Source organism: Lonchura striata, chromosome 25 (genome assembly GCF_046129695.1).
Source record: "Lonchura striata isolate bLonStr1 chromosome 25, bLonStr1.mat, whole genome shotgun sequence".
In the NCBI taxonomy this organism is placed as follows: Eukaryota; Metazoa; Chordata; class Aves; order Passeriformes; family Estrildidae; genus Lonchura; species Lonchura striata.
The window spans coordinates 9,140,432-9,163,185 of record NC_134627.1 but is presented as its reverse complement, the minus strand read 5'-3'; the positions used below and the strand labels follow the sequence as shown (position 1 = coordinate 9,163,185).

Here is a 22,754-nt window from a genome sequence, read left to right as displayed (position 1 = left end):
GAGCCTGACCCCGCGGCTGTCCCCTCCTGTCAGGAGCTGTGCAGAGCCACGAGGTCCCCCCTGAGCCTCCTTTTCTCTCCTGAGCCTTTTTCCAGCTCCCTCAGCTGCTCCTGGGGCTCCAAACCCTTCCCAGCTCCTTTCCCTTCCCTGCTCCAGCCCCTCAATGTGTTCCCCACAATTGACCCCAGGATTGGAGGTGCAGCAGTAGAAAAATGGACATTTTTAGAGATGCATATAGGGCCACCTTCATCTCTTAGTAATTAATTTTTTAAAAAATATCTTCTTGATGTAAACAAGACTAATAAAAACATCTTCCATTAATTGTCAGATTAGGGGGATATGCAGAAATGGTCAAGGATATTTTCCAAAGGCAGCTCAAGTGTATCCAGAATAATTCAAAGCAGATGTACATAATAATGGGACAGATTCAGGTCACATGGAGGTAGGGAAGTTGTTAGATGAAACTCTGCAGTTACATAATTGAACATCAGGATCCTAAATGGTATACTTTATTTCTGCCCTTCCACAGGTGCTCACTTTTTGCACATAGCTATTCTTTTCTTATTGCTAATTCAAGAATTTTTGATTTCCTAAAGGTAAATCAGTCTCATACTCAGGCAAATTCAGGGACAGGTGCCTTTAAGGGAACTGTTACCCAGTTCTTGTTAGACACTCCCTGAAATAGATTTCATCTTGTTTGAAAGTAAAAGTACAGCAATTAAACTGAAAATATTCTGTGGACTACAGATGCATTGTTAATGTCTCCCAGGGGCACTGCCCTCCACCATTTATCTAGAATTAGATGAGGGTGGCTATCAAACCAGTCACAGAATTACCAAATAAATCATGAAGAAATTTCATTTGCTTGTAAGCAATTGCAGCTGAAATATGTGGCAGCTTTCATACAGGAATTGAAAAGAGGTAACAGAAACACTATTTGAAAATGACAATATACAGAAAAACATTGGACATTTTGAATGTTACGGTTTCTTAAAAAGAGTAAACCTAATAACTCTGCTGTAAAATGATATTTTGGTTTTAAATGAATACTCTAAACATTTATGAGCACTTATGAACTCCATCCTGCTTCATGTGATGCCTACAGAGGTGTTAGAGTTGACCCTTTCAGAAATCCAAAGGGTATTTCTGGATAAGACATCTGAGAGATCTGCCAGGCTCTGTAAAATTGCTCCTAAATGGCCTAAATCAGGTAAATTCCAGGGTGAATTGCAAATATCTGCTGACATATTTAAAGTGGGTTGAATTTTTTGAAGGGAGTATCAGAGGTATTAAATTGCTTGACAAGCTCAGGTTGTATTTCTAATTTGCATTTTTGCAGTTCAGTCAAAGAAAAAGTCATTAACTAAAAAAGAAGCAGAAGTAGATGGAAAGTATGGGCGTGTTCACTGCTGGGTTCTGCTAAAATTGTTCACAATAAAGAGAAAAAGGTATCTGTGTGAGCCTTAGGTGGCTCTGGTGTCCTTTCCAGTGCCATTTCACTGCAGAGGGCCTTGACATTAAAACTTGCTGACAGCCAGCCAGGGCTTGCTGGGGTCCACCAGCAGAGGGGCAGGATGGGCTCTGCTTTACTGGGCAACAAGTACTGGGCAGAGCACTTCAGTAGCCCAAGTTCTATCATGCCAACAAAAGAATGGCCTCTTTTTCATCTTCCCTGTAGAATAATTGCTTCTCCTGTTTTCATTAAGAGCTGAATTCAGCCTTCCTTGCCATAGTTAATTTGGTACGTAGTGGCTTTACCAGCAACTGAGGGGTGTATTCGAGACGTGTCTACTCTAAAACACTTGAAGACCCAGCCAGACAAACGTAGCTGACTTGGAGATGTGACAGTGTGCTGGGATACAGCATTTACCTGGCTGTGAATGTTGGGAGATAGTTCCTGAGAGATTCCGTGAGACGTAAATAACAGGAACAGCCAAGTAGAGCTCTCAGCTGGCATGAAAACCCAAGTTACATGGTTTGGTGGCCAAGAAGAAGCTGACCCACCACCCATGTGGCTTGGTGGGTGGCTAGTCACTTTGCAGCACAGCAGCACAGCAGCTCCCAAAAACCCTTTTCATCCTGTTTTGTGTGTGTTTATATAAAAACATAAGCTTCCTGCTGAACATAAAGGGACATCAAGTTACACAGCCCATAGAACTATTTAAAATACTAGTGCACATGCAGTGAGTCAGGGAGGGGTTTTATTCTTCTTTAAAATTCCTGGTGCTAAGCATTTGGTTGTTGCTTTTAGTATTAGTGAGTGTTGATGCAGAAGCACATGAGCTCATGTAGTAAGTGCAGCAGCTTCAGACCATCAGCATTTTGGGATCTCTTTAATCCACTGTTTGGCTTTGGGTTTGCATGTACACAGTTGAGCAGTGTGTTACTGGTTTTTGATATACCACTATTATCGGAGTTAACTGGGGGGTGTGTTAGAGCTATTGTAGCTGGTTATAGCAGTGGTGTCAAAACAGTTAAAAATATCTCAGGCAAGTTGTGTTATCAATTCTCTGCTCAGATTTCCTGGGGAGATGGGAGTGTGCTGAAGTCAGGGTAAAATGTGGTTACAGCACCAACTGGATAACACACAGGAAAAGGGAGAAAAAAACAGTTATGCCCTCTCACTGAACTTAGGAAGAGAGTAGTATTAGGTCTTACTGTCAACCCTGAAAGGCAACATACAGCTTTTTTCCATAATACCCATTCACAGGCACTTCAGAGCTGTTACGTCTGTTTTTTGACATTCAGTTAAATGATTCCACTTATTTTTTAAGACTTTAGGAGGGGATAATCCAGTACAATGGTGCTTTGCTTAAATTCAAAGTTATCTGTACTTTGAAAGCCAGGTTATAATAAAATAATTGATAGTTCTATATGAAATATGGAGGTCTCACAGCTCCACTGCTGCATTTCAGCTGGTGATACCTTGTACCATGACCAGCATCTCACAGGGAATGAGCATGGAGTGACAAGACAAGGCAGAAGAAACTTAAGCTGAAGGAGGTCAGAGTTATATGAGGAAGAAATTATTCCTGTGAGGCTGGTGCCTCAGGAAGAAATTATTCCTGTGACACAGGGTGCCCAGAGCAGCTGTTGCTGCTCCATCCCTGGGAGTGTCCAAGGACAGGTTGGATGGGGCTTGGAGCAGCCTGGGATAGTGCAAGGTGTCTCTGCCCATGTCAGGGGGTGGGAATGGATAGGCTTTAATGCCCTTCCCAGACCAGACCTTTCCATGATTCTGTGAATTGCAATCACAAACTGGTTTGGGTTGAAGGGATCTTGAAGATGTGGTTCCAACACCCTGCCATTGGGATTGTTATCAAAGCACATAATTATTATCCTCTATATCTTCAATGTACCTAGACAATGACTTGGGCCAAGATTGTAGTTTTCTGTATTTACAGGTGAAAGTCTGGTTTGTGCCCCTTGGAGATGTTTTAAGGGTAGTTTAAATGAAGCGGGGAGTTAAGGACAAGGTTAAACTCAACTCCAATGAGTGAATTTTGGTTGGGAGTTGTTCCCAGCATTAAGCCAAAGGAAACTGGCTGTGCCCAGTGCCCTGCAGCTGCCTCACCTGGGCACTACTAAATCGTTCCAGGTGGGCAGCAAAGAGCTGTTTCTTTCTGCCCCAGATGTGTAAGTCAGCATAATTTGATTGTTTTTAACATCATGGTTGTGAAGACAGAATAGGAATGCACAATAAGCTGTGGAGCCATATCCAGGGAATGGCTTTTACCAAAAAATCTACTTTTAGAAAGGTAGTCTAGCTTTTAAAGAAAGAAATAACCTTGGAAATAAAAGTCTCTCTAGTTTTTTTTTTACATAAATGTCTCTCTTCTGGCTTGGGCTCCTAGAGCCAGTAAATGCCCACGGATTGACTGTGGGTGGTCAACAGTTCCATAAATTGGGCCATCCATTTAAATTTGTCTCACTTAAATCTGTCGGATTCACGTCAGCATTGGTTCAAGCAGTACAATGAGGATTCAGTGACTTAGCTTATGTGGACCTACTGTATCATCCATTTTCATAACAGCAGTGGAAGGACAGCTGCAGATGCTCAACTCCCAGAGCTGGTGGTGCTTAGGAATGCAGTCGTGGTTGCATGGGAGATGCTCCCAGGTTTTTAATTTGCAGTAGTGCAGATGAGACATCCAAAAATTGCTGTAAGCTTCTGTGAGCTGTACTCTATGAGATTAAATGTGAATTTCTGGAAGCAGCTGGCTTAAATTTCCTGAGGTTTTGTACATATCCCAGGTTCCATGATTTGTGGGTTTCAGTTACAGTTATCAAAAAGCAATGTTTTATTTAAAGTAGCATCCTTTTACTGTTGTTGCAGGCTGAGTGCTGTAAGAGCCCAAGCCAGGACAGAGCTAGGAATTGGAGATGGGCTCTTTTCCAGATTGTACATTATCAGATGAATAATTAACTGTAGACTAATTGCAAATCCTAATTAGTCTTCTATAACTGCACTAAGCACAGTGTTACTTCAGTGTAAAGTGGTAAGAACTTGACCTTCAGGCTTTAACCCTGCTATTGGTGTGAGCAGGAAGAAACTTGACTTTCAGATCCCAAATTACACGTGTGATACTACAAGTCAAAAACTCCACAGGTTTTTGTTCCTCCTTTTTTGTTATAAATGTGTGCCATGTATACTTGGCACAGAAATGCCAGTATACATGCTGGGCTTTTTCCCAGTGTGCATTGCTAGCTAGAAACTTGTGTGTGCTGCTTTCCCTACAGATGGTGGAAAAAAAAAATAGAAAAAATCATTATGAATGTTAGTTTTGGCCTGTTTTTCAGACTTGATGGGGAATTGGCAGGCAGGCTACTTTGTGGTGTGGGCCATAGGGTCAGTGCAGAAAGTGAGTTGTATTTGGAGAGACTTGATTTCTGTACGACTGTGAGTGTGTTGGGACAGCAGGTAAAAATGGAAGTTGCACACATATTTTCTGTCCTGGTTTTTCCTGTTAACTACTCAGTAGCACAGGTTGGTTGCTCTGCAGTTCATGAAGCACCTTCCAAATGGCTCTCGTAGCCTTGTCTTCTGCGTAACTTCTCTGTGAGAAACAGAGGGAAGAGAGCAAGCACTCTTCTCCAGTGCTGGTCCAGAAAATCTTGTTCCCTTGTAGCTCTGGTGCGTCTGCTGCAGGGACAAGATACCTAGGTGTGCTTCCGTGGGAGCTGCTGAGAAAATAATGAGCAGTGAGAGGAGAAGCAACAGTTAACATTGGAATAAACTTATATCTATGGTACAGGACCTAAAATTAATGACCAGCGTGGAATGGTAAAACAGACTTGAATAACATGAATAACCTGAAAACCCGGATTCTGAGGGTACACAACAGGTGCAGGTGTTGTGTTGGTAAAACCACTGAGCAGCAGCCAAAAGTAAACAATTCCTGTCTGAATCTGGTTTTCTTATGTTTAGGTGATACTGAGCAAGAGCTGGGACCCCCTCCATCCGTAGATGAGGCAGCGAACACACTCATGACTCGCCTGGGCTTCCTCCTCGGAGAGAAAGTCACGGAGGTTCAGCCAGGGCCCCAGTACAGCATGGAGGTGCAGGACGAGAACCAGGTATGGCCCCCGCCCCGATCCCCAGTGGCATGGGTTGGGGATGACTTCGGAATTTGGGAGAGGGTGGCAATTGTCTAATTCCATGGCAACCAGGTGTCTCGTAACAATGAAATAATGGTGCTGAGGTAAAGGTTGTATCTCCTCATCACACGGTGACTCATCCGCACAGAACAGCAGGCCGTGGTTCAGGGATCAGCCATGTGAGACAGCTTCTGTTGTTTTTCTGCTTCTGCAAATGTAGGAGTGGGCAGTGTTTCTAATCAGATTATAGTGACCAAAATAATCTGTACTTGCTTAGCATCTTCTCTGTGATATTTCAGAAGTACTTCAGTAGTGTTACATAAAGACTTACAGTCTCTGCGGAAGGGAGAGGGAAATAGTAATAGCCTCATTTTACAGATAGTCATGGTTCTTGCTCGTATTTGCCCAACAAGGTGATTTCATGCTTGAAAACAGATGAAGAAGGCAAATCATAAAATCTTTATTGTGATGGAGCTTGTTACACCCCTGGCTGGCTGGAAAGCTTTGGGTTATGATACGGATTTTGTAGAAAGTGTCTGAGCCTGAGTTTCTCCTTCCTTTCCCTGATGTATAGACAAATAAAAGTTTTGCTGAGAGTGAAAATAGAAAGCCTTTCCCTCACACACACCCCTTTTTGTATTTAAATTGACAGATGGCTAGTCCAGTATGTAGCAGAAGAGCACAAAACTCATCAGCCACTTCCAATTCTCTGTTCTTTTAATTGTCATTGAGTGACTCTGTATGAGTCACTCAAATATTTAACATAAATGTAATTCAGAGAACCTGAATTCCTTAAAAAGAGAGCCAGTGAAAAGTGGCCTGTCCTCAGCACAGAATAGATGTGGACCTGTTGGAGTATGTCCAGAGGAGGCCACGGAGTTGGTCCAAGTGCTGGAGCCCCTCTGCCCTGGAACCAGGCTAGGAGAGTTGGGAATGTTCAGGCTGGAGAACAGAAGGCTCCAGGGAGACCTTAGAGCCCCCTCCAGTGCCTAGAGGGGCTCCAGGAGAGCTGGGGAGGGAGGTTGGACAGAGGCCTGGAATGACATGAATGGCTTCCCACTGCCAGCGGGAAGGGTTGGATAGATGGGATATTGGGAAGGAACTCCTTCCCGTGGAGCTGGTGAAGCCCTGGCACAGGTGCCCAGAGAAGCTGTGGCTGCCCCTGGATCCTTGGCAGTGTCCAGGGCCAGGTGGGGTTGATTGACTGACACAAGACGGTTTTGATTTCCTGCATGAGCTACTTTGATTGAGAGCCAAGAAATGTGATTTTGTAAAGTTTTTGCCTTTAACACATATGTTACACTTTTAACACTTTCCATTCAATTTTTTAAAGCAAGTTGTGGATTCAAAATGGACTGCACTATACATTGGGCTAGAAAATGTCCTTTTAACAGGCGCCTATTTCAACTGAATGCTTCAAAGCCAAGCAGAGCTTTCTACTATAAATGGTTCCTTTTGTTGTTACCTTTTGACAGAAATTAAAATCCAGTCTTTTCTCTAAAGCCAAAGATGTCTTTGGAGAATAAATAAAAGAAAAAATCTAAATAAAAAAGCAGACTTGTCCTCTAAACTAGATTGGTATCTTGGGCTGTGTGCTAATTTTTGCATGAAAAAGTTATCCAGGGCCTTTGAATGCTGTTCATGTTCAGGAGAAGATAAAGAGAGGTTGGTTCCTCAATTACCAAGTTAATTTTTTCCTTCCTTTGTAAGTGCCTCCTGATGTCAGCACTTGCCTTGAATCCTGCAATACTCAAGATTGGAAGTGACCTCGTGAGGTCAACCCATCCGTGCACCCTTGGAGGCAGGGCTGGCTTCAGGCAGTGATCAGGGTTCTCAGGGCTCTTCCAGGAAGGGTCTGAAGATCTTCACTGATGGAGATCAGCGGGCTCTCCTGACTTGTCTTGCGGCTCACCAACTTTAACTGTGAAAAACATTTTTCTTCTACCTAATAGAAAATGTTCTTGATGTGACTGTAGCTCCTTGTCCTTTCCCTTTCTAGTTCTGAGAGGACCATGGTTGTGTCTTCTCTTCAGGCCCTGCAGATAGTGGAAGGGTGCAGCTATCCTTGGGTCCAGCGTACCTGTCCTTTTAGGCTGAATGAACCTTCTCCATCAGGCTCTCCTCCTTCTCTCATCAGCCTCTCCACCTCAGCCCCAGCCATCTCACACTTTTGGGACTTTCTTCTGACTGCCATCTCCCACTGGTTGTCTCAGCACACAAATCCTGTCCAAGCTAAAGCTGCTTCTGAAATGCAGCAAATTTTGGGAAAACCTCTCCAGATCTTCATCCCAAACTGAATTTCTTCCACTGCCTTACTTCCAGTCATGTTGAAAATCATGCAATGAGGCATTTATGGGATTTGCATTAATTAAATTAATTCTTCTGTTAGCCATTGATTAATTAAAATCTGGTTGAGACTTTGACCAGTAGTTTGTAATTTAATCTAAAAATTAGAACAATTTTTTGGGTTTTAATATGTTAATTTGCATGAGCTCATCAAAGAAAACATTCTTTGTATCAGAAGCTGCTGCTTGTTATTCCAGCCATGCTTTGCCTTCTCAGGCGAGACAATACTTATTTGCCATCTCACCAGTGCTTAAGCTGAAAGGAAGGTAAGGAATGGGAGTATTTGCACTGAAACTGTACATCTCTACATCTGTACATCTCTATGATGCCTTTTCCAAGGATATATCCAAGGATATATTCTCTAATCTAGATTGTAATAAAATAGTATGTTTTCTGTGCTTTTAATCATGATTTCCTTAATGGGAGATCCCAAATGCTGGGGATTAAATCTTTTTTCTCCTAATTTTCAGGAAATTCTTTCTAACTGTATTGTGTGCCAGAGTAGCACAAAGGACACTGAGGTTCTGGCAGAACGGAGTAATTTGTCAAAGTTCAGTGAAAATGTGACAGATGAAACAGCAGCAATAATAATACAGAATGTTCTGTCAATGGAAATATATATTTAAAACTCACACAGAGGAACATTTTTCTATATCAATACAAAAATAAAACATGTCAATCAATGCCAAGTGATATACTGTGTTATTTCATAATTTCCAGTTGCAAGGAGCTTGTTCTTCAGGAGCTGCATTGATAACACAGCAAATAAAGGAACTTCTATCACTTCTGGCATTTCATGAAACAATAATTTTATCAGCTGGAGGGAAGACAAGTGTACCATCCTTGTACTGAATTTTAATTTGCTTTAAAGTGCAGTGATTTCTATGTTTTAAAGTTAGTGGATGTTATTTTGTACTGAGATAGTTTTCAGTGGGGATTTGTTTAAAATTACAGTTAAAACAAAGACATAGAAAAACTCCACCATAAATAATTTATAATAGTAATAAAGCTTTACATTCTTGAAGATCCCATATGTAAGCTGATCAAATGTTGTAGTTGGAGATTGGCAGGCACTTCTGGAGATCATCTACCTGCTTCAAGCAGGGCCAGCTGAGGTTGGGTTGGGTTATTCCCCACCTGGAATTCTCTGTACAATTCTGGTGCCTTCAACATAAAAAGGACATAGAACTGAGCAGAGATGGGCAGAGGAGAAGCATCACCCCCTTCCCCTGCCAGCACGACTCTTCCACATGCAGCCTGGGATACCCTTGGCCTTCCTTGTCCAAAGCTCCCCAATTAGATTACTGCAAACTTGATGCAGTTCATTGGACTGTCAGTGAGTTAAAGAAAATTCTGGGAAAAACTGATTAAATGGCTGAGGTGTACTGATGGAGTCCCATCAGCTGTGATAAATCAGAAGATAGTCCCACTGTGATAGGTTGAGAGAACCCAGGCCTGGTTCAGTGGTTCCGTGTGGTGGAAAAGTCTCTCCCCCAACCCGAGCTTCCAAAGAAAGGCTCAGCAGTCTCTGTTGTTTGGTCTCAAGGCAGTTTATTGCAAGAGGCACACACACACCCTGACATCCTCTCTGACTCTCGACTGCTTCTTCTCTCCCCACCCAGGGCTGCTGCTGTCTTTTATATGGTACATTACGTGTTGCATGTTTACAGTTTTTCCCCAATACCTACTACCTATATTAAATGGTGCTTTTCTACTCTAAACCAATCTGTAAGTGCCAACATCACCAAAAACATGGAGGTAAGGAAGAAGAAAGAGGAAGGACAGGACCGGCCAAGAATCCCTCCATCTTAAAACCTCTGACCCCCATGTACAAAGTAAACCCCCCCTGTACAGGTGTTAAAACCCCCCTGTACAACACTGAAAAATTCTTCCCTCTACTTTGTAACTACTTCTACTATATCTAAACTTTTGTGACTGCTTGTTCTTCCTGCAAAGTTGATAAATCATTCCATGGCTCAAACTCAAAATCACAGCTGTTTCCAGCTGCCTGCCAGGGTCTCAAATGCTTCTGACCAGGGCCTGGAACCTCCAAAAATGTCTGAGGGACATTTTGAGTTCCAGCAATAGGTAGTTCAGTGAAAATATCTGTGTGACACAAACCAAACAGCAGGCGGAAAAGAGCCTTGTATTAGGTTATATTAAGAATAATAATAAACCCTGTCAATTTTAAAAATAATTTGGCCACTACAATGAATGAGCTAAAAATAATTTTGTAAAATCAAAAGCAGATATAAAAAAACCAGTAGTTTATTTAAACATCTGAAAAAACTTGCAAGTCTGAGGATATGGGAAAGGTTCGTGGAGAGGGAAAGTGCATGACAGGTAATGTAATGAATGTGTGAAACCAGACTGTTCAGAGAGCCAAAATTACCATAGTTGGCTTGCTAGCAGTTCCTAGAAGGCACTGAGGAAAAAGGAGAGGTGCTGGTAAGTGCCTAGAATGGGAAATAATGGAAAATAACAATAATAGGGATTTATCAGTGGCACTTTAAATAGGATGGAGTGAGGAGAGCATCGTTTTGCTTGTCCCAGGTATTTCAGTAGAGATGACCATGTGCTGAGAGCCATCATGTACACTGTGGGTATTTTAGATTCACTGGATCATTAAGGTTGCAAAAGACCTGCAAGATAATCAAGTCCAGCCTTTGACTGAATCCCACCATATCACTAAGCCATATCACAAAGTGCCATATGTACTTGTTTGAACGCTTCCAGGGATGGTGACTCCACCACTGCCTTGGGCAGCCCATTCCAATGCCTGACCACTCTGTCAGTGAAGAAATTTTCCCTAATATCCAACCTGAACCTCCCCTGGCTCAACTTCAGGCAATTTCCCCTTATCCTGATGTATGTTGCTTGGAAGAGACTGACCCTGATGGATACCACAGGGAGATTATAAATTAACACAGAAATACTCACACAGTTCATTTTCTGCTGTGTTGGGATGTCTGTGTGAATACACAAAACCTGCCGGCAAAGCTGTGGCATTGGCACCGTGTCCCTGGTTTGCTGATGCACTGATCCATGCTGGGGATATTCTGTAATTAGGCTGAGATCGATTCAGCTCCCTCTGGCATGAGAGCAGAGCTGTGGCGTGGCCAAGGGGCTGCCCCATCCCCCCTGCAAGGGATGCTCTGTGTTGCCTCCAGCACCAGGGCAGTTACACTGAGTAAGGATTTTTATGAAACCCATGGGGACACTTGGACAAAGAAGGCTTTTTTCTGGTGGCTTCACTTGGTAGCTACCATTATGATGCCCTAATATAGAACACCATGTTCCACTTAAAAAATAGTCCCTCCCAGACACTTTTTAAGTTTCAAATCTGGAATAGGGAGGAGGAAAAAAAATTACAGGTCAAGCCTGTTATGCAGTTTGCAGGTATGATGCTTTCTGTAGTCTCCTTCAAATGCTGCAGAGAAGAGGATACAAAGCCACACAATTACATGGGGATGCTCACGCAGAATAAAAGAAATGTAATTTAATCGAATTTCATATGGGGAATGAACCTCTGCTGTTCCTTCTTTGGGACCAGGCTCATTGTACAGTGACTGAAGTGTGCCTGCTGAGCCCAGCTTCAGCCAACAGCAGCAGTGCAGGAGAACTTGCTGTGCTCTGCACTGTCCCCTGAGCCAGGGAGATGTGGGGTCAGCTCCCTCTGCAGAACCCTGAGGATGAACTCAAGGGAGGATGACATGCTGGAACTCCCATTTTTTAATGCTTACTTTGTGCCCACCCTGTGAGTGGTGTCTGTTCTGTTACTCAGTCCTGTGCAAGGAAACTGTTGAAATTGCCTGTTTATTAAAAAAAAAAAGCTCTGAAGTCCAGTGTAAGGGTGATGAAGTTGTTGTGTTCGATACACAAGAAGCCACCTGCGCCTTGACCCTGCATAGCAGTTTTGTCCCCTGCAGATGCTCCAGGACGTGTCTTCAGTGGGAGAAGCTTTTTTCAGAGGAGCTTCTGTATCCAGTAGCCTGCAGTTAAAACAATATCAAATTCAAGAATGATTTTGGATTTTTAATAAATCTGTCTCCCTGCACAGGATCAGATGGATAAACTCCTTCAGGTTCCTTGCACACAGTATTTGGGTCTTACCAAAAATCATTTTAAAACAGCATCTTCTTTGTGCTACTTTATTTTCCATATTATTGAGGATTTGTTTAAATTTTATCTGGTGGGGAAAGCGCGCTTGGGCACAGAAGGGCCATATGGTATCTGGGTAAAGGATCTCTGTTGTTTTTCTGGAATTGAGGAAGCATTTATAGAGCAAAATAAAAACTGCAGACCCACAAGGATTTTGAGCAGATGGAAATGGCCCAGAGGTCTTTGTAGGATTTCCTGGATATGGTGATTGTGACTGTAAGTTAAGGTGAGATCACACTGTGTGTTTCCCGACGCAGAGCTCTGCATGTCAACAGAGGCACCAAACTTACCTTTCTGTCAGTTTTTGTTCATTGTGCTTTTTTCTTTCAAGCTTTCAGTTCAGTGCTAAAAAAACAATCAAAACTCCTGATCAAGTATGGAATCAGGCTTTTGATAAATACTGCTATTCATGTTTCCTGTGGCTCCTGTTGAACATGGAGGCTGGGCTCTCTGAAGCGTGAAGGAGAAAACGAGCCCAGTGTCTGCCACATGTGTGGGGTGACTTAGCGGATGTTTTAATTTCAAACTGTAAAGCACTTTTTAACCTCACCAGACAGAGCAAATCCTCAAGTGTGAGCTATAGAAAGACTTTCCCCCTCACAGTGCCCGTGGTGAGTGATGTGTTCCTGCTTCCCCATTTTCCAGAGCTCAGCGGTGACGCAGCGCATCAGCCCCTGCTCCACCCTGACGAGCAGCACGGCCTCGCCACCCGCCAGCAGCCCCTGCTCCACCCTGCCCCCTGTCAGTGCCAGCGTCACGGCCAAGGACTGCACCTATGGGGCCGTCACCAGCCCCACATCCACGCTGGAGAGCAGAGACAGCGGCATCATCGGTGAGTGCCGGGCCATACTCCTCCTCCTCCTCCTCCTCCTCCTCCTCCTCCTCCTCCTTGCTGCTGCTGGCTGAGCCCCAGTGTGCTGGGCTGCTCCAACAAGGTTTGGTTCATAGTCAGAGAATCCCAGCACGGTTTGAGTTGGAAGGGATCTTAAAGACCATCCAGTTCCACACCCTGCCACGGGCAAGGACACCTTCCACTATCACAGGTGAAGTCAGGTCCAGCCTGACCTTGGGCACTTCCAGGGATGGGGCAGCCACAGCTGCTCTGGGCGCCCTGTGCTGTGTCCTCCCCACCCTCACAGGGAACAATCCCTTCCCAATGTCCCATCTAACCCTGCCCTCTGGCAGTGGGAAGCCATTCTCCCTTGTCCTGTCGCTCCAGGCCCTTGTCCCAAGTCCCTCCCCAGCTCTCTTCGAGCCCCTTTAGGCACCAGAAGGGGCTCTAAGGTCTCCCTGGAGCCTTCTGTTCTCCCGTCTGAAAAACCCCTGCTCTCCCAGCCTCACTCCAGAGCAGAGGGATTCCAGGCATGTCATCAACTCAGTGACCTGCTCTGGACTCACCCCGACTGTTTCATGTCCCTTGGGGATCCCAGAGCTGGATGCAGTGCTCTATTTATATAATATTTGTGTTTGCTAACTGGGGGAATGGTTTTGCATTATTCAGGTTTATACTGCAGTGACCAAGGTGATCTGTACCCCTCATTTCTATTCCTCATAGGTAAAGCTACGTAATAGTTGGTGAAAATTGGGATGTATGAGATTGATAACTTCACATCAATATTTACTTTTGGAAATTATTTAAATGGTGCAAGAGGAAGCCTTGGGCAGCTAAATTATCACAAATTTCAGTGAATTTCTGTAGATGCTGTAGCAGGTTTTCATTTGAGTGATCTGTGTGTTGCAGGTGTAAAGAATATAGAGAAAATATACACAGATTAATTTCATTCAGTAACTGTACAGGCACAATGGGAAAACATTAATGTTTGTATGATATCAAACAGGATGATTGTCACTTGGGTGTCTTTACCACGTGTTCTAGGTTGAGTATTTCCCCAGCTTGAGACTTTATTTTGCTAACAATTTATCTAGTGTTTAAAAAAAAAATAAAGAAAGGCAGGTTGATAATTTAGGGAGGTTAGTTGAACTAGTGGTTAACATTTTGCTTGGCTGAACAGGGAATCTGGGCTTAGTTCAGCTCCTGGATGCCACAACAACCCTTGCAGCACTTCTGCCTGCGTGATCTTAAAATGCAAATGGGTGAGCTATTCTGAGCTGTGTGCCAAAGTAGGTTAATGAATCCTGGGCAAAGTCACTGCAGGATCCCACCCCCTCACTTCCTGCTCACCATATCCCACCATCAGAGCTGCACGTTCTCCCACATCCAGCCCCAAAGCTGAGCTGGGCTGGAGGGTCACAGTGAGTACAAGTGAGTGTTTGATCCCAGCTGAGTCCTGCCTCTGCCCAAGCTGTCAGTCGGTTCTAAGAGCTGAGAAAAGGTTGAAAGGATAAAAAAAAAAAAAAATGTTACAAGGTCCAGATCTTCAAATTTAAATATTCTTTATTTGTAAAAGAAAAGCAATGGGGAATGGGGGAGAAGGTGAGACAAGAGCAGAGGTAGGAGCAAGTCAGCCCTTTCTCCTGGATACCATGGAATCCCTTCCATATACAACAGAATGGCTGGTGAAAATCCTGACCTGACTGTAACCTCTGACTAGCTTCCAGGATTTTTTGGCTCTCACTATGTAAAAGCAGCCAACTGTTAATGTTCAAAAATCTGCTACTGAAAAGAAAACTGGTCGACGAATCATGTGCTGCTCTGAGGGAACTTTGCACGTCACAGCCGCTCCAGTGTGAGCTTGGAAGCTTTGCTGCTGGAATGCAGTAGAATATAGGAAAAGTTCTTAGTAATCCTCTGAAATAACCAGCAAACTTTTCTTGCCAGTATGCAAAGCTTATCCAAGTGATGTTCAAGCAGTAGTTTATATTATTAGCAGCAATCTCCTATGGAATGGTTGTTTTCCATGTGGCATCTTCCTGTAGAAGAGTGTTCATACACCCCAAGTTGAAATGGGGCCACACTTTTTCCCTTTGATGAGCTGCACTCTGTTCCCCACTGAAGTGTCAGGGGATCATCCTGTGCAGGAACACAGGTATGAGGGGAAAGCAGCTTAAAAGGAAAAGCAGTGAGCAGTGGAAATCCTCTGGCCCTACTGCTGCAGTGAAGTACACAGGTCTGGTACTACATGGATGAGGTGGCTTCACTTAGATTTTGTGGATTTATTTGATATAAAATAACATATAAAGGAACCCTATTCCTCCTAGGAATCCCTGGCCTGTAGTTTCTTCCAGTTACCCTTTTTTTGCTATTTTTTTCCTTTTATTCCTAAGCTTTTATCAAGTGCTGCCTTCTACAGATGTATGTGTTTCTGGGTTAAAAATAGGTTTCTTAATACATTTGTCTAAGTGCTTGCTAAGCAAAATGATGCTGTTAAGCAGAATAGACACTGCTGACAATGAAACAAGATGGATTTGTTTCCAACTTCATCTGCTTTGAGAAGGGAACAAAGCTCAAAAGGCACATCAAGATAAATTTAACTCAGGTTAAATATTTTTGTGATCTTACAGTTAAAGCATTTGAATTATGACATTCTCATCAGTATTATTAAATGCTCTGTTAATAATGAATAACATTTCTGAGAATTGCAGATCTTTTTTTTGAGTCTCAATTGCTTCTAGTTGGGCTCATTCCCCAAAGATAGTTGATGTTTTGGTAAAGATCATTAAGTCTGGTACCTCTGCATCAGAGTTGGGACTTTTTTAACAGGTTTCTTTTATGTTTACAATAGTGGAGTGTGCTTTACAACATTAATTGCCTTGTTTCTGCAAGTAATAAACTGCAGTTTCTAAATGGAGGCTTTGCTGAGCTGTTCTGTCTCACAGTATTTCCAGGGAGCTGGGCCCAGGAAGTGGGAGGGTCTTGCTCTGTTGCAGTCCTGTTTTACCCAGACCTTGCATTTCTGGCCTGAGTAGCAGCCAAGATAGAGCCCTGCAAGGCAATCACACCATTGGTCATCCCATTCTTTATCCCATTTCTCATCCTGCTTGTCAGTGGTGCAGCAGGGAATTCAGTTCTAGCACAGAATGGATTTAGGGTCAGGTGATGCTACTGTCAAGGTATTTTTCATTTTGTTTTAAGACCTTTTGCGTGCTCACCGTGATTTATAACACCCCCAGGCCTGACACAGAAATGGCTTTACCTGTTTAATGTCTATTTGTGGGATTGTTTATGTGAATTAAGACAGTGATCTTAATTTTCTTTTTCTTCTATTTGAGACCACTGTTGATAGAGAAGTTAAACATCCAGCAAGTAGTGTGGATTTTGGCCTCTAGCCTTGAGCAGGACAGACCTTGGGGGTTTTGGGATTGGGTTTTTTTTGTGTGGAGATGCCAAAAACTCACTGCCTGGTGGTGTCCAGCAAATAATGTTCTAAAGGTGCACCAAGGTTGTGGGGCACAGATCTTGTGTGACTGAACAAGGCTGCCACCTGTCCTTGGGAACGGTTTGGACTTATACTTTCTGCCTGCCAAATTTTTCTTTTTGGCAGCTGGAGTAGTCTGGGGTGATGTGGCTATATTTAGGTGTATCCTTCTGTGGCTGACTTTATGGAGGCTTATGTAGATTAGGGTAAAAAATTTATTTCACTCCTTGCCAACTTGTACGTGTTAGCTGGGACATCTCTAATGGAATGAGGCAAGAGGTGCTGAAGTGAAATGAGGTTAGTTTAGGCTGGGTTTGTAGCTCATTGCAGATTAGCATATGAAAGCTCATTGCTTTGCTGCAGTTACTTCTTTAAATCAACAAAATCCATTTCTTATTTGAGGCACTATAAATCTTTACATACAATTAATGATACAGCTGTTGGTCATTGGGACCTACAAAAACTGCTTCTCCCACAGTTGCAGCTGGAAGGTGAATATAAAGGTTGATGTTTTCCAGGCATGGTCTTTGCCTTCAGGAAAATCGGATGGGATGGTAAAAATTCCCTTGTGTATTTGACTAGAGACATATTCAGTTGAAAACCTCCCAGGGCATAGGCCAGCTTGCAACTAAAGGAAAAATAATATTTGTAGCCTGTAAATATACAAAATGGTCTTGAGAAGTGTAGTGCTGTTTGTAGTGCTGAGGTGCTGTCTTGAGGGGGCTGCTGCTGCTTTGGTACAGCTCTGTTATTTCCCCAAGGAAATTAAAATATTTCACCCATGTTATTTACAAAAAGTTCTAATCAGAACTTCTTTCCAAGGGAAACAAGCCATGTTGGAAAAGGGAAGTTTGACAGAGGAAACACAGGAGTGAATCTTGAGTGCACAAAGCGCAGTGGGAATGTGAAGCGACTCTAGCCCTTCTGGAGTGTATTCCCTCCTGGCACCACAGTCCACGTGCCTGCAAAGCTGCTTGAAGCTGGTGCAGGTGGTGCTGGTGCTGTGAGTGATTTGGGATTATGGGTACAGAGATTCAGCAAATCCCAGGAAAAAGCTTCAGACAGGATTGTGGACAGGCACCGCGCTGCCTGCACACTCATCCCAGGGGCTTTCCATGGGATATCATCTATTATGTGTTTTCCAGCAGTCAGATGACCTGGATGCCCCAAATTCTGTCTGTGCTCACATTAAATAGCGTGAGACTATGCCAGTGGAGACTGGAGAAACAGATACATATCTATAAATATACAGATCTATATGCACACATGTCCATATTTATGTCCCTGTGGTATTCCTTCAGTGCTACAGCGAACCTCAGCTGTTTGTGCATGTCAGGTTTCTCTTGTTCTGTGTGTGAACAGACTGTCCCATTCTTCTCCATCCTTGCAGTGCCTTGTTTGCTCTCAGCAGCCACCAGCACACACTGTGGTCAGCATGATCTGATAGAGCAGGGTACAGGCATGGCAAAGTTCTGATTTTTTTTCACCAAGGTTGTGCTTTTTTTGTCTGGATTTAGCAGTTGAAGAGCCTCAAGTGTTCTTCCGTAGCCTCTTGTGACCTGGTGGGCTCCTGCTGTGGCACCCCCAGCGTGTCCCACCTGTGCCCTGATGCTTTGGGTCCCTTGGATACAGGGGTTGAAGGATCTGCCTCTCTGCAGATGGCTAAAGACAAAAATTCCTGCTCTTTGATAGATCTGAGTTCATCAGTGTGTCTCTTCCCAGTTTAGAGCATGCTGTCAGTTCAGAGGTTTTTGAGCTCTTGATTAATGAGGTGTCCTTGTGTTTAAAAATCATAGAATTATAGAGTGGTTTGTGTTGGAAGGGACTTTTAAGGAGCAGCTAATTCCAGTCCCCTTGCACTGTCCCCAGATACCACATCCACATATTTTTGGAATGTTTCCAGGGATGGCTATTCCATCACTGTCCTGGACAGCCTGTTCCGGGATTTCACCATGCTTTGATGAAATGCAAAGCTATTGAGCCCACTCCTTAGAAAGAAACCCAGTATTGACTAAGCCATAGAAATAGGGGTGAAGATGGAAGCTCTTGTGGAGTCTGTTAGGATGGATAAAGAAAAAGTTTCCCAGAGAAGCAGTGGCTTCCACTAGCCCAGGTTGCTTCTGCCCTGTTCCTAGCAGTGTCCAAGGCCAGGTTGGGCAGGGCTTGGACAGCCCTGGGATGGGGGAAGGTGTCCCTGCCCATGGCAGGGGGTGGGACTGGGTGGTCTGTAAGGTCCCTTCCAACCCAAACCATTCTGTGATTCTCTAACACACTCAGATAAGCTGGTGTGAGTGTTGGGACCTTGTCCCAACTTGTGACTATTGTGACCTTGAATGAATATACTGGGGACTAAAGATGAGAGAAAAGTCAATAGCCCAGAGGGATTTACAGCCAGGGGGTAACTATGCTGGAATCCAGAAGAGAAAATACAAATGGGGAGAGCATGGGGATGTTCTGGATCGACTGAGTGTCATCACTTCCCAGTAGGAAAGTCAATATAGCAACAATCCTCATCTGTAAAATTAAATAATATGGGGAAAACTGAGTGGATCACAGTTAAAGCTTCATTAAAACTTACTGTCAATCGAATGAGATAAGGGGTTCAGTTTCTGAACCAAAATAATCCATGGGAGCTCGTTGTTCTGGCAGGTCAGTGGAGGCTTCTCAGTGTCAGACCTTGCAAACTTCTGCAAACATTTCCTAGAAAAGGAATGCCAATTAAAAGGCATGAAGAGGCATGGTAATGTTTCCTCCTAAATAATTTCTGTTCTTTCTGGAATGGTGTATTTGAATACAATGCAACACAGAATTTTTAATACTCTTTGTAATTACAAATGGCTTTTAACAGTATGAGCCAAAACATTAGAGCTTAAATGTTCTTTTGGAAGTCGTAAGCAGAAACAGTATCATTAAACTAAAATCCATAATCTCTGATTTATGTGGATATGGAAAATATGATGAAGATCATTTTTGTCTCTTGCATGGCTCAGCTCAGCATTGAGCAGCGTGTGTTCAAGCCATTCTTTCTTTGTTACTCATTTGGTTTATAATTTCTTTCTTCAAGCTACATTGACAAGTTACTCTGAAAATGTGGAACGAACTAAATACGGAGGGGAAAGCAGTAAGGAACTTGGATCTGGGGGAAACCTGAAACAGTGGCAATCCCAGAAATCCAGCATGGACTCCTGCCTGTACCGCGTGGATGAGAACATGTCGGCCTCCACCTACAGCCTCAACAAAATCCCCGAGAGGAACCTGGAGACAGTCCTGTCTCAGTCAGTGCAGTCAATTCCCCTGTACCTTATGCCACGGCCAAATTCAGTAGCAGGTAAGAAATTCATGTTTGTGCCTTTAGGTCAGAGCCAGACACAGCACACAGATGCCACAACCCTTCTTTTGTTTCCTTAACCAAAAAGAAATCTCCTTCCTGGAGTCATCATCCTTAGGAGTGACAAAAATTGGTTTTTTGTTTAGCTTACTGGTTCTAAATGAAAAATTGTTCTGTAGAAAACTGTTTCTGATGGTGTTTAATGGTTATTTCAGCAGTTTATGATCCCTTTCTTACAAAATTGTATGACAAGATTACGGGAGAATATGTTTAAAAAGAAAAAGCCAGATTCTTTACTGTCATTACAATGCAAATGTCTTGGGTTTAAGGTGCCACGACATCATAGCCATTTCTACTATTCCAAAGGATTCATTGCAAGTAAAATAACCTGTCTCGTGTTCTCTGAAGAGGTTAAGAGCTCTGGAGTTAAGAGAATGGTGGTACTTTCTATCTACAGAAGATCTGCTCTGGGTCCCATCACTCCTAGTGGACTATGCCCCAAACATCTCACACCTCACAGCACCTGGCATTTGCAAGTGACTGACATTTTTTGTCTTGCTATAAAATCAATATTAATTTAATTTAAATTCATGTTTGTTCTTTGAAACATTTCTAAATGATGCTGTGCTGTACCTTATTGATGTCTTTTACCAGCCTGCTGAGCATTCCCCTGAAGCTGGTAACAGCAGGGCAGGAAAAAGAGATGGGATTAGAAATATTAAAGCTTTGCTGCAAAGCTGCTTGCCTGGAATTACTCCCTGTTCCTTTATTGTCCCATATTTGTTTCTTGCTGGGTAACTTCTCTGGGATAAAACATGTTGTCTTTTTGTCTGTGTAGACATGTGGAGAAATCCACACTTTGAATTCTGAGTTCTGACCGACACTGCTCCAGAAAACCCAGAGACAATTCTGAGAAATACCCCAAAGAGCCTGGGATATTGTCTATTAAATCAGCATCCCTTGGTGAACCAGGCTGCATTGCATAACTGGATTAGTTTTCCTTTTTAATCCCACTTTGGCTGGTCACAGACCTAAAAGCAGTGCAGAAATTAGATTCATAGATGGTGAAGTACAAGCCCAGAGTATAGAGGTGCAGCACAGACTGAAACCTTGAGATTTCAGACTGAAGAGAGGAGATAGAAAAAACTCAAAAACTCTGCTTTCATATCCTGCTTGTTTTAGATGAATTCCTTAAAAGCGACACTGTGTAAACATATTCCAAAGCAAACAGAGTAGGCTGGGCACCATAAATTTAAATACATGTGTGTTCATTTAATTGTCTTTGGAAGTTGTTGACTTGCTTGGTGCACTTAGAGGCTAATACTATTTCAAGAAAAAGCTATCTATCCAGTAAAGTTCAGGAACAACTTTTCCTTCTAGATGTTTATTTTTTAGTAGAGATTTTGCTGCTTTGAAGTACTATGTCAGCTAACACAGTTCATGACCCAGGTTAAATTGTGGAAGCAAGTATGATGAGAATTCAAGATTTGGCTTAACATTTTATCATCAAGTGATCACACACTAGCTCCTATATGCTTATGGCTCCAGAAAATTATGGGGTTTAGGTAGTGGATTTATATGGGTGGTTTTTGCCAAAGAGTTTAACCTCATTATCTTTGTGCCCGAATGATGAGAAAGGGAAACCAAGTGTAGTTTCAGAGTTGATTTAAGTCTGTCTGCAAATGTGACATTGCTCAAAGAGTTAATGCTGAGCTGCCAATTCCATGTCCTTGCTCCAGTGACACACGTTGGGTAACCACTTGATAAACCAGATTAGTTGATTAATCCAACTGCAAATTAACCCACCAGAAAACAGGTATATTAATTTTGAGCCTCAGGGTCATCAGTGTGGAGACAGTGTACCTGGGAATGGGGCAAAAAGCTGCCTTTTTTTAGTGGTATTCTATGGTATTCCACATTTTAAGGTAATCATGAATTCACAGTTTTGCTAAAACAGGCTCTTTTTCTCTCTTTTTTTTTTTTTTTTTTCCAAATACGGTTGAATTTGTATACAGTCTGTTCTTGGGAAGCAAAGCATAGCAGCACTTACACCTGCTGGCTTTTTTTTTCTTCTTCTTTTTTTCTTTTTATTTTTTTTTTAAGCTTCTCCCCAAATATCGTCCAAAACAGCACAAAAATACCCATTTTTATAGCAGCCTACAAAGTACAGTCAGTGAATGTATTGTGTCCCTGCTGTCAATGAGCAGTTTACAACTGGGAGCAGTTCTTACAACGCATTGTTCCCCGAGCGGGGAGTGAGGCCCTGGCACAGGTTGCCCAGAGAAGCTGTGGCTGCCCCTGGTTCCCTGGAAGTGTCCAAGGCTGGGTTGCAGAGGGCTTGGAGCACCCTGGAGTAGTGGAAGGTATCTTCTTTTATTTGGGAACACCAACAGGAGACCAGACCAGAGCAAATACCAGTGAAGCATGAGAAAAAGTTACCAAAACACTTTACTTCTTCCTAGGGGAAATGGTACTTGTTTCAAATCAGCTCTGTTGTCTCATGGTAGTTGCATCTCCATATATTTTCATTAAAAACAGAAAACTGCAGTAAGCAGAGCATGAGATCCAAAAGCCAGGTGTGATGTTCTTCTTTGCTTTCTTGTGGCAGCCACCAGCTCAGCCCACCTGGAAGATCTGGCTTACCTGGACGAGCAGAGACACACTCCCCTGCGCACGTCGCTGCGGATGCCGCGGCAGAGCGTGGCCAGCGCCCGGGCACAGCAGGACCTGCGAGGTAGGAGCGCCGCGAGGCCCTTGGGGCTTCCCCGTCCTGGGGTGTCCGTGTGGGGAACTCAGGCAGCAGCCAATTCATCCATGTCCATGTGAAAACCAGAATCTCAGAATGGTTTGGGTTGAAAAGGACTTCAAAGCTCATCCATTCCCACCCCTGCCGTGGCAGGACACCTTCCACTGGCCCAGGCTGCTCCCAGCCCTGTCCAGCCTGGCCCTGGCCACTGCCAGGGATCCAGGGGCAGCCACAGCCGCTCTGGGCACCATGTCAAACC

At 43.4% G+C, this 22,754-nt stretch overlaps 1 protein-coding gene across 10 annotated transcripts in view; it reads left to right on the top strand.

Moving 5' to 3' along the window:
- The window catches only part of TANC2 (tetratricopeptide repeat, ankyrin repeat and coiled-coil containing 2), a 154,522-nt gene that overhangs the window by 73,016 nt on the left and 58,752 nt on the right, over positions 1-22,754 (top strand). For all 10 annotated transcript variants that reach the window (XM_021538563.3, XM_021538560.3, XM_077788386.1 and 7 more), the window contains 4 exons: positions 5,429-5,577; positions 12,751-12,937; positions 19,486-19,749; positions 22,358-22,483. In XM_021538563.3, coding sequence (XP_021394238.2) covers positions 5,429-5,577; positions 12,751-12,937; positions 19,486-19,749; positions 22,358-22,483 — 726 coding nt within the window. The remainder of the gene's footprint in view (positions 1-5,428; positions 5,578-12,750; positions 12,938-19,485; positions 19,750-22,357; positions 22,484-22,754) is intronic.